Raw genomic sequence first — 13,138 nt, 5'->3', positions numbered from 1 at the left:
TGGGGGTCAGGAGGCCCCCCCAAGCTGGCCAAAATTTTCCTGGGAGTCCAGCGGGGTTCCGGGATCGATTTCTTGCCGCGAATCGTTTTCGTACGGAAAATGGCGCCGGCAGGAGATAGACTGCAGGAGGTCGTTCAGCGAATCGTTTTCGTACGGAAAATGGCGCTGGCAGGAGATCGACTGCAGGAGGTCGTTCAGCGGGGGTTCCGGACCGCCGCTGAACGACCTCCTGCAGTCGATCTCCTGCCGGCGCCATTTTCCGTACGAAAACGATTCGCGGCAAGAAATTGCTCCCGGAACCCCGCTGGACTCCCAGGAAAATTTTGGCCAGCTTGGGGGGGTCTCCTGACCCCCACAAGACTTGCCAAAAGTCCAGCGGGGGTCCGGAACGACCTCCTGTGTCGAATCGTTTTTGTCTATGGCCGCCGCCATATTGCGGCGGCCATTTTGAAAAATGGCGCCGGCTGAAGACAACACGATTCTATTGAGGGGGCCGTTCCGGACTGCCGCTGTTCTGGACCACCGCCGGATCCCCAGGTAATTTAAAGCATTGGGGGGGGGGGGGTTCGGGAGGGTGGGGGATTTAATTTAAAGGGTCGGGGGTGGGTTTTAGGGGGTTTTAGTGTGCCGGTTTTCCTGTCCTCCCCCTTCCCCCGATTTACGATTTTTTAACGATAAATCGGGGGAATTGGTATTGTATCGTGGCCCTAACGATTTTTTGACGATTTAAAATATATCAGACGATATTTTAAATCGTCAAAAAACGATTCACATCCCTAGTACACAAAGAAAATGCGATAATACAGCATGGCAGTACATTGGATAAAGAGGTACACTGGGTATATTCATTCACTAGCAGTTCAGTTCATGTGAAAAAGAAATATGTAGAATAGAACCAAAAGGTGGCAGTGCATCACTGAATAATTTTTGGCAGCAGTACAAGGGCTTGAAATGCATTTGTATTCGTATTTGTTTGTTTGCACATCACTATTTTTCAGGTGTCTTTGGAATACACGCCAAAGAACAATTACAGGTCATTCTCTCAGTTCATCCTGTACAAACTCCAGCAGAGCTCCAGAGCTGAAAATGCCAGCTAAGAACTAACTCGTCTTTTGCATTCAAAAGTAGAACTACATGGAACAGTTTTCATTAATCCCGGCATTATCTAGTGCATTAATTAATGCTGCTTAGGTATGTTTATTTCTTTTCCACTTAAGGAAAAATGTTAAGTAATATGTGAGATAACTAAAGATCACTACAATCCAGATTTAATTTTTATACCTTTATACTACTGACAGCACAAGAAGCCCTTTTTCGGTTACCTTTTCTTTCTCCCATGTTTCATTCATTTCTTTTACTTGGCAAAGGAGATCTGCCTTGTCTTTTATCAAATCTCTGTTTTCCTCTCTGAGACTCTGAAACAAATTCAAATAACTTTACCATGAGAAACAAAGATAGAAAAAAAATCAATGGATGCCTTCATGGACAGTCATTCTGGCATGAAATGATGTGATTTTGCAATGAATGTATTTGTCACAATTTACAAGATAGTTGACTAGCTAGAAATTAGGGGTGTGCATTCGGATTGACCGCATTAGTAAAACGCAACTCATATTTTTTTTTTACTTAAAAAATTGATTCGACATAAACGATCGGATTTCCCACATATCGAACATAGATATGTTCGATATGTGGGAAATCGCGATTGTTGAGCCAAAATAAAAATATAAACCCCCTCACCCTCCTTAATCCCCCCCCCGACTTACCACAACTCCCTGGTGATGGAGCGAGGAGTGAGGACGCCATTTCTGCAATCCTTGGCGAGAAGCATGTGACGTCGGCGGCACGTCGAGTGACGCCGGCGTCACGTGATTCCCGGCTCGTTCGCGCCGGACGGCTCGTTCGGCCCAAAAAGAACTTTTGGCCAGCTTGAGGGGGTCAGGAGGCCCCCCCAAGCTGGCCAAAAGTTCTTTTTGGGCCGAACGAGCCGTCCGGCGCGAACGAGCCGGGAATCACGTGACGCCGCGTCACTCGACGTGCCACCGACGTCACATGCTTCTCGCCAAGGATTGCAGAAATGACGTCCTCACTCCTCGCTCGATCACCAGGGAGTTGTGGTAAGTCTGGGGGGGGGATTAAGGAGGGTGAGGGGGTTTAAATTTTTTTTTTGCACATATGTACATATACCCAACTCATTGGATTTTTTTTATGTCCATATTGGCTGCAAGTGGGACCCCCTTTCGGACATAAAAAATATGAACATAAAATTTTGCTCTGCACATCCCTACTAGAAATACCAGTAGGTAAAAGAAAATTATTTTTCAAAGTTATTTTCTCTTTGATTATAGAGCACCTATATTTTAATTCAGGCTTTCCCAAACCTATCCTGATGGCCCAAGTCAGGTTTTCAGGATATCCACAATGTATATATGTAGAGACATAAAGGTTCTTTACGAGTTCAGACTGGTCCACTTTTCTTTGGGAAGAGCAGGATGTTAGAGTTGGTGGTTAGCTCCCCCATATCAGAGTGGGTAAATGGTGTAGCCCTATGCTATAAGAATAATATCCACCTTTTTTTGTTACCCTTCCTAGGGGCAGCCTGTCTCTGTGTTGCCCAGCGTCGGTGCCTTTATTCAGGTGAATGTCCCCCTGCCAAGGATGGCACCAATTCTGTCCCTTCTGTGGTGCACAGTTCAAACGTCAGTTGTTTGGACTGTACGGGGCTTCATAGCTATGAGTGTGATGCCATTCCCCACCACTAGATAAAAAAAAAAATCAAACTTAGGGCCTCACTTACTAAGCATTTTTCCCACAGACCCAGAATAGCAGAAAAGTCTTAGTAAATTAGGCCCTAAAATCAAGGAAGAGAAATCAAGCAAACCAAAATTTCACACTTAAAAATACTGATATGCTCTGACACAGCTACTGAGTGAGACGCTGGTCACATCAGCTTTGATGTGCATTGCCTCCAATTCTAGCGTTGTGGCTGAATAAGCATGTGATTGCAGAGACACATTACATGGCATTATTAAGTTGCACATCCTAGGACTTTTTTACGTGGAAGAGGTCCATATTCAGTAGGACGTTTAGTGAAGAAGTTAACTGGCTAATGTTCGCCAGATAACTTGTTCTGGATTTTTAGTGAGATAAACATCCTACTGAATATCCCCGATTTGAGTTATCCAGCTAATCTTAGCCAAACAACTTGAGACTTAACTGGCTATATTCAAATGATTATAGCCGTTAAGTGCTAAATGCTGAATCTGCTGTCTGCCACCTGCTCTTAAAAAAACACCTGCATTGCCCTGGTTTACTAAAAATAAAGGCTGGAAACTGTGACAGACTCTCCCCCTCCCCCCACACCTCACTCCCTGAGTCGATTCATGTTTATTCAAAACACTCTACCTCCCCAACCAAACCCTAACACTTCCATCCTTGGTGTACCTTATAATTCTGATTTTCTTCAGCTCAGATTGTGGTAGTCTCCTACTGCAACCTAGGCCCAATGCTTTGGGCATAGCTAAGCAGGAGAAGGGCTGTTGGGGCCTTTTGGGTCGTGTTTTTTTTTCTTTCCATTAGCCTTGCCGCTTAACCGGATATCTTTGGAAGATATCCGGTTAAGTGGCAGGTTATTTTATTTATTTTATTTATTTAGTAACTTTTATATACCGACGAACGTTGGGAACATCTCGTCGGTTTACATATAACAGAACTGAGCAACAGGCTTTACAATTTTTGCGTAATTAGATAATTAAATAAGGAACATTCAGAGCATACAAATAACAGATTAGATTATATAAGTAAAATTATAAAAGTGTGATACATGAAAGAGGTTATCTAAACGGGGGTGGGGAGGGGGAGATTCTGATATATAGGAGGGTATCCACAATTAAAGGAGGTAAATATACACGTGATTGGGAACAAATTTTTTATATAGAAGTTTTTTATATACAATATGTAGTTCTGATAAATATGTAGTATCTGGCTACACAGGAGCAGCTAACTTTAGACCTGCTCAGAAGCAGCTCTGAAGTTATCCGGCTAACCTAGCTGGATATACCCGACATTTGGCTAGGTTAGCTGGATACCTCAGCTCCACCCTGGAATGCCCCCAAAGAACCCTTTTTTTATCTGGCTAAATTATAGCCGAATAACTACTTATCCAGCTACATTTTAGATGGATAAGTGGCTGAATATGCCACAATTGACATTTAGACGGATAACGTTTTAGTTATCCGTCTAAATGGATTTTTAATATGGACCTTGGGGTGTTTTGCACATATAATGAACTAAGAAATGCATGCACAGTATGCATTGATAGTGGAGGATTTTCTGACCAATGACTGAGTTTCTGAGCACATACAGGCCCATACAGTACAGTGCGCTCCGGCAGAGCACACTGTTAACCCGCGATTGGACACGCGTTTTTGACACGCTAGCGTCACTCCTTATTCAGTAAGGGGTCGAAAACGCTCGTCCAACCCCCCCCCCCAAACCTAATAGCGCCCGCAACATGCAAATGCATGTTGATGGCTCTATTAGGTATTCCCGCGCGATTCAGAAAGCAAAATGTGCAGCCAAGCCGCACATTTTACTTTCAGAAATTAGCACCTACCCAAAGGTAGGTGTTAATATCGCCGGGCACCGGGAAAGTGCACAGAAAACCAGTAAAAACTGCTTTTCTGTGCACCCTCCGACTTAATATCATGGCGATATTAAGTCGGAGGTCCCGAAAGTTACAAAAAGTTAAAAAAAAAAAAATTTGAAGTTGGCCCATGGCTCGTGGGTTGAAAACCGGACGCTCAATTTTGCCGGCGTCCGGTTTCCGAACCCATGGCTGTCAGCGGGTTTGAGAACCGAAGCTGGCAAAATTGAGCGCCGGCTGTCAAACCCACTGACAGCCGCTGCTTCTGTCCAAAAAAAAGGCGCTAGGGACTGAATCACGCACACAGGAGAGTGGCCTGTGCTCGTGCCGGGAGAGCGAGCATTTGCCCGCTCTCCCACGGACTTTACTGTATCAGCTCGATAGTGACTTGTGCAAGTCTTATCTGAGGTCTTTTCCTTCTTTCAGTACTTGTGAAGGGTTTCATATTCCTCCATCTTTTGCCAGGGTACTTTAATATTGTATTTTAAAGTGAGGGTTTTTTTTTGTTTTACAGTTCTCTACCCCTCTTTGATGTGGGTATGTATATGAGGCCTATGATCAAGTTTTAATAAGCAAAATAAAATAAATACATAAATCTATAAAAGTGGTCCTGCAGCCAAGATAACCCAACATATTCCTTTATAGACTACATTTGAAATCTGTTTTACCTTAATCATATCTTCCCAGTAGCTGTTTTTCTTATCTACTTGCTCCTTGGTCTCTTTCATTTTGGATTTCAGGATCTTCATTTCACTTTCATAGTGACTTCTTACAGCCATAATGGCCTGTTCCTGAACAAACAAAGTCAAGAAAACCCAACCCATAACTTCTTTTCATGGAGAGTAAGAAAGTATCAAATGTCTCTGAAGGCGCCATTCAGTCAGAAATGAAATTCTATTGAGAAAGGAAAAAGATTGTTTTGGTCGTATTTTAATAAGGTTTTTTAGTATTTGAGGTGACCCAGTAACTGTAATCTCATTCTGTAAAAATTTGCCACAAACAAGAAAAGTTTGTAATGCAAGAGTTCTAATAGCAGTATACTGGTCCTGGTGGAATCCAGAGTCTTTGCAGATTGTGATATATTTCACTGATCCAGTTTATGAGTTATTCAAAGATATTGTTGCTCTAGAATGCTGGAGATCATATAGATCCCTTCTTTACATGAGGAGGTCTATGTTCTCTATAGAGCAAGGCTTCTCAAACTGTCCTGAGGCCCCCATAGCCACTTGGGCTTTCAGGATACCCACAGTGAATATGCAAATTTATCTCATGCATATTCATTGTGAATATCTTGAAAACCCGACTGTCTATGAGGTCCCCAGGACAGGTTTGGGATGCCCTGCTCTAGAGCTCATGTTAAAAAAAAAATCATCCTTGGAAAATTCTTAGGTTTGTCCAATATGAAGTTTATCGTGCCCAATCGAAAACATTCTAAATCATTTAAATAGTCTTAGGTGGACCACAGACGGGAGGACATTGTAGAAAATATCACTTTTATGCACATAGTTACAATATTTATATTAGAGATAAATTTGCTTGCAAGGTGCAGTGTATTTTCAGATCTTTGAGAAATCATAAGTCATGTTAGGGCTGCTGAACTCAGAGATCAAAAAGCAAGTCTATTGTAAAAAAAAAAAAAAATCCAGAGTTGCTACAATATAAGTAATGATAATGAGCCACTTCTTTTGAAAAATACGCAAATTTAAAATTAGTAACTATTAAACAACAACAAAACTCCAGTTCATTCTACAAAATACCATTTTTTTTTTTATTTGTACATTTTTAGAAACCACCTTTCCAAAGATTGTTGTTCGTTCCAGCCGCGTGGGTGCCACGATCGGGCCTGCTCACCTTGCGCTGCCCTCAACTAGCTCCGGTCTCGCCACTGCTGCCAGCTCCCACCATCCCCGTCGCTCACCACGACCCTCTCCGGCTTCCTCCATGCTGTAGGCCTCGCAGCGGAGCTCCCGTTGGGGCTCCGCGTCTTTGGCCACCTCAGCCCCGCCCCTAGGCACGCGTGCAGCAGATGTGCTCCGATTTAAAGGGCCAAGCATGGGAACACCGATGGGGGCACAGATTGATGACATCACTTGAAAGCCCTATATATAGCGAGGCCATGTCCCCAGGACCTCGCCTTGGCAAATGGGTCGACACCGTGGTGTAGTAATCTTGCCTAATCCTGTTCCAAGTATCTCCTTGTTCCAGTGTCTCCTTGTTCCAGCATCTCCCTGTTCCTGAGTCTCCGTGTGTTCCTGTATCCCTCGCTTGCCTTGACTACACTCGGACTGTCCTTGGTATTTGACCTCTAGTTTGGCTTACCATTTCTGGACTGGCTGAGGGGGGATATGATAGAGGTCTTTAAGATCATGAGAGGTCTTGAACGAGTAGATATGACTCAGTTATTTACACTTTCAAATAATAGAAGGAGTAGGGGGCATTCCATGAAGTTAGCAAGTAGCACATTTAAGACTTTTTCACTCAACGCACAATAAAGCTCTGGAATTTGTTGCCAGAGGATGTGGTTAGTGCAGTTAGTGTAGTTTGGTTCAAAAAAGGGTTGGATAAGTTCTTGGAGGAGCAGTCCATTAACAGCTATTAATCAAGTGTACTTAGGGAATAGCCACTGCTATTAATTGCATCAGTAGCATGGGATCTTCTTAGTGTTTGGGTAATTGCCAGGTTCTTGTGGACTGGTTTGGCCTCTGTTGGAAACAGGATGCTGGGCTTGATGGACTCTTGGTCTGACCCAGCATGGCAATTTCTTATGTTCTTATGTTCTTATAAACTGAATCATAGATTCCTACCTGCTTTAGTCGATTCAACAACAGCCTATGATCGATAATATCGAATGCTGCTGTTAAGCTGAGAAGCACTAGAAAGTATTTTTGCTCCTGGTCAAATTCACAATGAAAGATGTCAAAAAGAGACAGCAAAAGTGTCTCTGTGTTGTGAGCAGGTCTAAATCCATATTGATGAGCATATAGGAGAGTGCATTCATCAATGAAAGATATAAGTTGATTCAAAACAACGTTTTTGATTAACTTGGATAGGAAAGGTAGGTTTGATATAGGACAATAATTGTTAGGCTCAAGCTGATCTAAAGAGGGTTTTTTAGTAGTGGGCACAACAAAGCTGATTTTAAGGCTGTAGGAACACATCCTTCAGAAAGGGAGAGGTTAACAAAAGATTTGAGAAACTGCCAAATCTTTTCTTAAGGCAATAAATGCAACATTAGAAAAATGATCAATTTTCATTTTGGCTACAATGTCTTCAATCTTGTCTTCCGAAACATCTGTGAAAGAGTCCCATAAAATGGGCAAGGTTACATCCACAGCAGCTGGGGGATTGCTAAAAAGACTTGATGTGTTTACAATTTTATCATTAAAGAACTGTCCAAACATCTCTGCATTCATGCCAAGTATATCAGTAGCTCTATCAAGAGAAAGCGAGGAAAGAGACTTGACAATGTGAAATAGTTCTCTAAAGCAACTGGGGGCTGCTTGAATTTGAGATGAGAAATGCTTAGGCTTTAAACTATCTATTGCAATTTGAAACAATTCTACTTCCTTTGAATATACTTTGCGATCAGTTCAAAAGTTGGACTTTATGGCACTTTCATGTTCAAGGTGGCTCAGTTGCTGTTTGGAGAGGGTAAGTTTAGCTAAACCAAGGGGCTCTATGGCATCTGTTAGTGAGTCCACTTTTCAAGGAAGCAATTAAGTCTAAAGTGGACTGAAGACAGGATCTCCAACATTCAACTACTTTATCAGTGCATCTAAAGGTACAATTGGTTAGGACGGAGCATAACTTTAGATCTGCTTCTGAGCAGGTCAAACGTTATCCAGCTAAGTAGCGCTATCATTCACTAAGTAAATAATAGTACAGCGTGCGGACAATCCCCTCCCTCCCCCCCTCCTCAAAGTGTGATATTAGGACCCTTTCAGCTCATATTCTTCTGCGCTCCCCAAAATCTTTTTAAACCTTGCCGAAGTGCCCGGTCCCAGTGTTACACCTAACCATCGGGCTGCTTCCCCAGCTCCCCCCCCCCTCTCCATTCACCCAAAAAGGAGAATACTTGCACCAGCAAACGCCCCCGCTCCCCTCCCACAAACACACACACACACACACACACACACACACATCCCTGGACAGTCCCAATCCTGCTAGATAAGCTCATGATGTGAGCCAGAACAAGGGATCCTCTGTGCTGCTCCCAGCGCCTCTGACGCTGATCTGACAGAAACAGCGTACAGCGATGGAAGCAAGAACTTCAGTGTAGGCTTATAATTTCAGCGTTGTCTACTCACCACCAGCCTACAGAATATGGACCTTCATACTTTTAATCATGTTCTATTTATTGACTGTGTGATCACTGCAAAAATATATCACCTACTCCAGAGCAGGCATTTAACATTTTTATCCAGTGCAGCAGGAAGGACCAGGTGCAGGAAGCAGGATGGGGAAGAAATCGAGGAGTTCTGAGGGCTTCGGTAGGAAATGCTACAGTGAGGCAAGAGATGAGAGAAAGAGAAGAGAAGAAGAAAGAGGAGTGGAGAAGGAGAGAGAGAGTAGAGAAAGAAAAGAGGACAAGAGATATGGCAAGGCGGAAGAGAAGGGAGGGAATTTTCTCTGTCTAGCAGTTTCCCAAATTTCACATCCGTCTCATTTCTTAACCACTTCAATAGGCTCTGAGAGAAGAAGAATCTGTAAAAAAAAGACTCATTTCCCTAGCATTCAACTGGACTGAATAACTATAAACAAAAGATAATTTCCATGTACATTTGTTTGAAATGTAAAAGGAAAAGTCAATGACATTTCCTATTTTGTTTCATTTCATATTCAGAACAGAATGAAAGACATTTTGTTGATTTTCCTTTTGTTTCATTTTGAAAACGAAAGCTACTGACTCCCCCCTCCCCCGCCACACACACCTCTATCATTGGTCCGAGCATTCCTGGGGCTCCCCAGCACCTTCAGCTGGTGCTCCCTGAAGCTGGTGCCAGGCCTCTCCTGGTCCTGAATTGAGAACAGAACAGGAGGGATGCCTACACAGCTCCTGCCCCCATTGGTGTCTCTTTAAAAATGGCACCATCAGCCCTGAGATCGGCAGCATAGTGACGCCATAATGGCCCCAGTCTCAGGGTTGGCTGGTGCCATTTTGTTGTATGGCTGCATGATGGGGCATAATGAGGCACTGTCCTCCTCAAGGCAGCACAATAAGCGTATTTGTGGTGGACTGGCTCCCTCCCCTCAAGGCTTTACAGCCTGGCTCCCGCCCACCTTGCCCCATCCTTGTTATAGGTCTGCTAATCAGTGCTATCAGCCCTCCCCCCCCCCCCCCCGAGCATCTCTGACAGCATCTCTATGCTCTACTTTCATCCCTCTCCTCCTCCTATTTTCTGAAGCTTAACATTGGACTCTTATTCCCTCCTCTACCTTTACGACTTGGCTACTTTCTTGTGCCACCTCCCTTTTCACTACCCTTTAACTCTGGAGTATCACCACTGCTGATCTTCTCTATCATTACCTCTCCCTTTTTGCTCATCCCATCCCCTGCCTCCACCTCACTATTTGACCTCCTAAGCACCCTATCAGCGCTCATACTGCTAGCACACCCATGGACCCAGACTGTCACTCACCCTCTGCCATGCTGAATCCTTTCCATTCTCATGCACTCTTAACTCCTCTTTGGTAGAATCTAATACAAAATGTCAGCCAGACTGAGACCAATAGATAGACGCTCACCCTCACAACAGCAGCAGAAGACAAAAAAAACAAATCGGAATAATAGTACAGGAAATAATCGCAAGACACTCCACACAAAATTCATCAACCATCTCCTCCTGTATCACCTCCATCTCATCCTTCCCTGGGTCAATATCTCTCCTCACTCTCCACACAGCAGCAATGATGGCAAGACCACGCGTGTGCCTCAGTTTTCTATATTTATCAATGGAGCTGAATTTAAAACACTGATGATATGCTAAATTTCATACAGGCATTAGAAACTGTATAAGATGACTATTAATGATCAGATTTTCTGTTAGCCTACATACAAAACTTTTATCATGAATACTAAAATTGTGTTGCACTTTTCGCAATTGTGCATTCTGCATATCAGTAACTTAGTGGATTGGATGCTAAATACAACTTTAGCTTATAGTTTAGTGAGTCGGCCCCTAGTATGTGTTTGTCCTCTCTTACCCTTGCTCATTGGAAGTATTATATATTTTCTTGACTTGTGGCTTGGGAATGTCATGGTATCTGCAAATGTTAATTGTCGTACTGTATCTTGACACTCCTTAAAAAGAGCTATGCATAAATAAACAAATTGATATATAAATACAAGAAATACATCTGCATTACTTTATCCTAAACTGGATTGGTTTCCTGTAGCAGTTTAAAGACTGTTTTGTTTTCAAAAATTTGCCAAGGCAAAATCAGATTCCTACTGAAGTTCACCTGGTCTTCACGTCTTATTAATTCCAGTTCTTTAATTATTTTCATGTGTTTGAGTTTCATCTGTTGCATATCTTCCACTATCTGGAAAAAAAATATAGAAAGAGAGAATTTACCTATAAACTTTCTACATTCACCAGTTTTGTATAATGGAAGGTATTAATCAGCTTTAGGCAGGGGCTGACCTGGCAGCTTAGTGGCAGTGCTGTGCACACTGGATTCAATGTTTGATCAAGGACTCGGCTTTCCAGACTGGCCAGAAGTGAGGATGCTGCTGCAGTGGCAGCCCTCACAGCCCCTGAGGGGAAGGGACAGCCCAGCCGTGACTCAGTAGTGATACGTAATGGCTAGGCTCAAGGTTCATGTTACTCTTCTTGAGAGAACTAGTCTGTGGCCCCTGCCCAGGACTATTGGTGCAATGACTCAGCTAAGAGCGGCGGGGATACAAAGCAAGGGGGGGGGGGGGTGGAGGAGGAACCCTTAGGTAATTGTGAATGAAGGCACACACTGTGCCATAGTCCAACAGTTCCATGTGTGCTGAAAGCCCAGAAGATCAGGAGGAAATAACCAGGTAAAAAAATTAACGGCATGACAGCCATAGGAATGCCCAAAGTACAGCAATGAGAGGTTCAGTTGTTCAATACCCATGGCAAGGCGGCCAGCGTGCACAGTGGTCTTCATTGTGCATTTTATCAATTAAAACTGTGCAGGACAATTTTCAAAAGATATTACCAGGGTAACTACACAGCTAACTATTCTTACGCTGATATTTGTATTTGTTTTTCCTCTTATTGTTCTCTTTTATCTATGTATGTTTTACATGTAAACCACCATGAACGATTAGAAGCATGCAAGTCATAAAAATAAATAAAGAAATGAAATTAGGAATTGAAAATTGCCCTCTCTTTCTGTAGGTAAAAGTACAGGGAAGGGGGTGCAAAGCAACATACAACGAGTCAAGATTACATGTTGAAATCCTTGCGCCTGCTATACTGGGCCGACTTTGCTTTTGCAGCAGATGCAAAGTCCCTGGGCACTGAGGTACCCACAGCACTGACTGGACCCCATGTAGTGAAAGGAAATCTCCATGGAGAACACCTGTGGACTTGCAAGCAAAGTGCCATTTTTAAAAATTGTCCCTTGAGCTTTTCTTGTGATTATGGTATGCCAGTAATGCAATGAAAACTTTGTGCAAATAGCATAAGAGGTTTCAGATGTAATTGCAAGTCAATGAAAGCTAATAAAAATATCTTAGAACAGAACGATCATTACAAAACAGCAGTTAAAATGTCAGTCTCTTTCAAACGCTTATTTTTCCTTTGAGCCATGATCCATCAGCAAAGCTGCACATCCACACTCTGCTCTAAAAGTGAATGGTATGAAACGTGTACGTAGAAGTGGCAGGGCAGACAAGGAAGGTAGGCACAGGGAAACAGAGGGGAGACTTGATGGGAGGAGAATAGTTCAGAAGGTCATATACATGAATGCTGAAAGTATAGATCAAAAAAATCACAGAGCTGGAGAAGCAATCCAGATCAGCGCTGCTATGAGTTCATGCAGTGAAACTGGGAATGGGATACACCATGTTAAGAAGCAGCAGCATGCGTAATGGAGAGGAGTGTCAATTTATTTAAAGTATAACAGAAAAGTTACAGAAAAAATTAAAGGCAAAATGATTAGGAGTAGATTTTAAAACTTATGCGCGGGTGTAGATTTGTTCGCGCAATCAGGCGCGAACAAATCTACGCCCGATTTTATAACATGCGCGTGCTGCCACGCGCATGTTATAAAATCCAGGCTCAGCGCATGCAAGGGGGTGCACACATGTGCACCTTGCATGCGATGAGCCCAAGGGGGGCCCCGATGGCTGTCCACGTTCCCTCCAAGGCCGCTCCGAAATCGGAGCGGCCTTGGAGGGAACTTTTTTCCCGGCCCCCCCCCCCCCCCCCCACACACACACACACACTTTCCCCTGCCTTCCCCTATCTTACCTACCCCCCAGCCTTACCTAAATCCCCCCCCACCTTATTTTAT

General features: G+C 43.3%; 1 protein-coding gene across 2 annotated transcripts in view; it reads right to left on the bottom strand.

Annotated features, from left to right (window-relative positions):
- LOC115096948 overlaps nt 1-13,138 on the bottom strand; it is a 144,178-nt gene that overhangs the window by 87,542 nt on the left and 43,498 nt on the right. Inside the window, exons 6-8 of one of the 2 annotated variants that reach the window (XM_029612286.1) lie at nt 11,108-11,188; nt 5,314-5,436; nt 1,323-1,415 (exon numbers count right to left, since the gene is read on the bottom strand). In XM_029612286.1, the coding sequence (XP_029468146.1) occupies nt 1,323-1,415; nt 5,314-5,436; nt 11,108-11,188 (297 nt within the window). The remainder of the gene's footprint in view (nt 1-1,322; nt 1,416-5,313; nt 5,437-11,107; nt 11,189-13,138) is intronic. The other variant, XR_003858172.1, reaches the window with a different exon arrangement.

Source organism: Rhinatrema bivittatum, chromosome 1 (assembly GCF_901001135.1).
Source record: "Rhinatrema bivittatum chromosome 1, aRhiBiv1.1, whole genome shotgun sequence".
Taxonomy (NCBI): domain Eukaryota; kingdom Metazoa; phylum Chordata; class Amphibia; order Gymnophiona; family Rhinatrematidae; genus Rhinatrema; species Rhinatrema bivittatum.
This window is presented reverse-complemented; position numbering and strand designations above follow the sequence as displayed.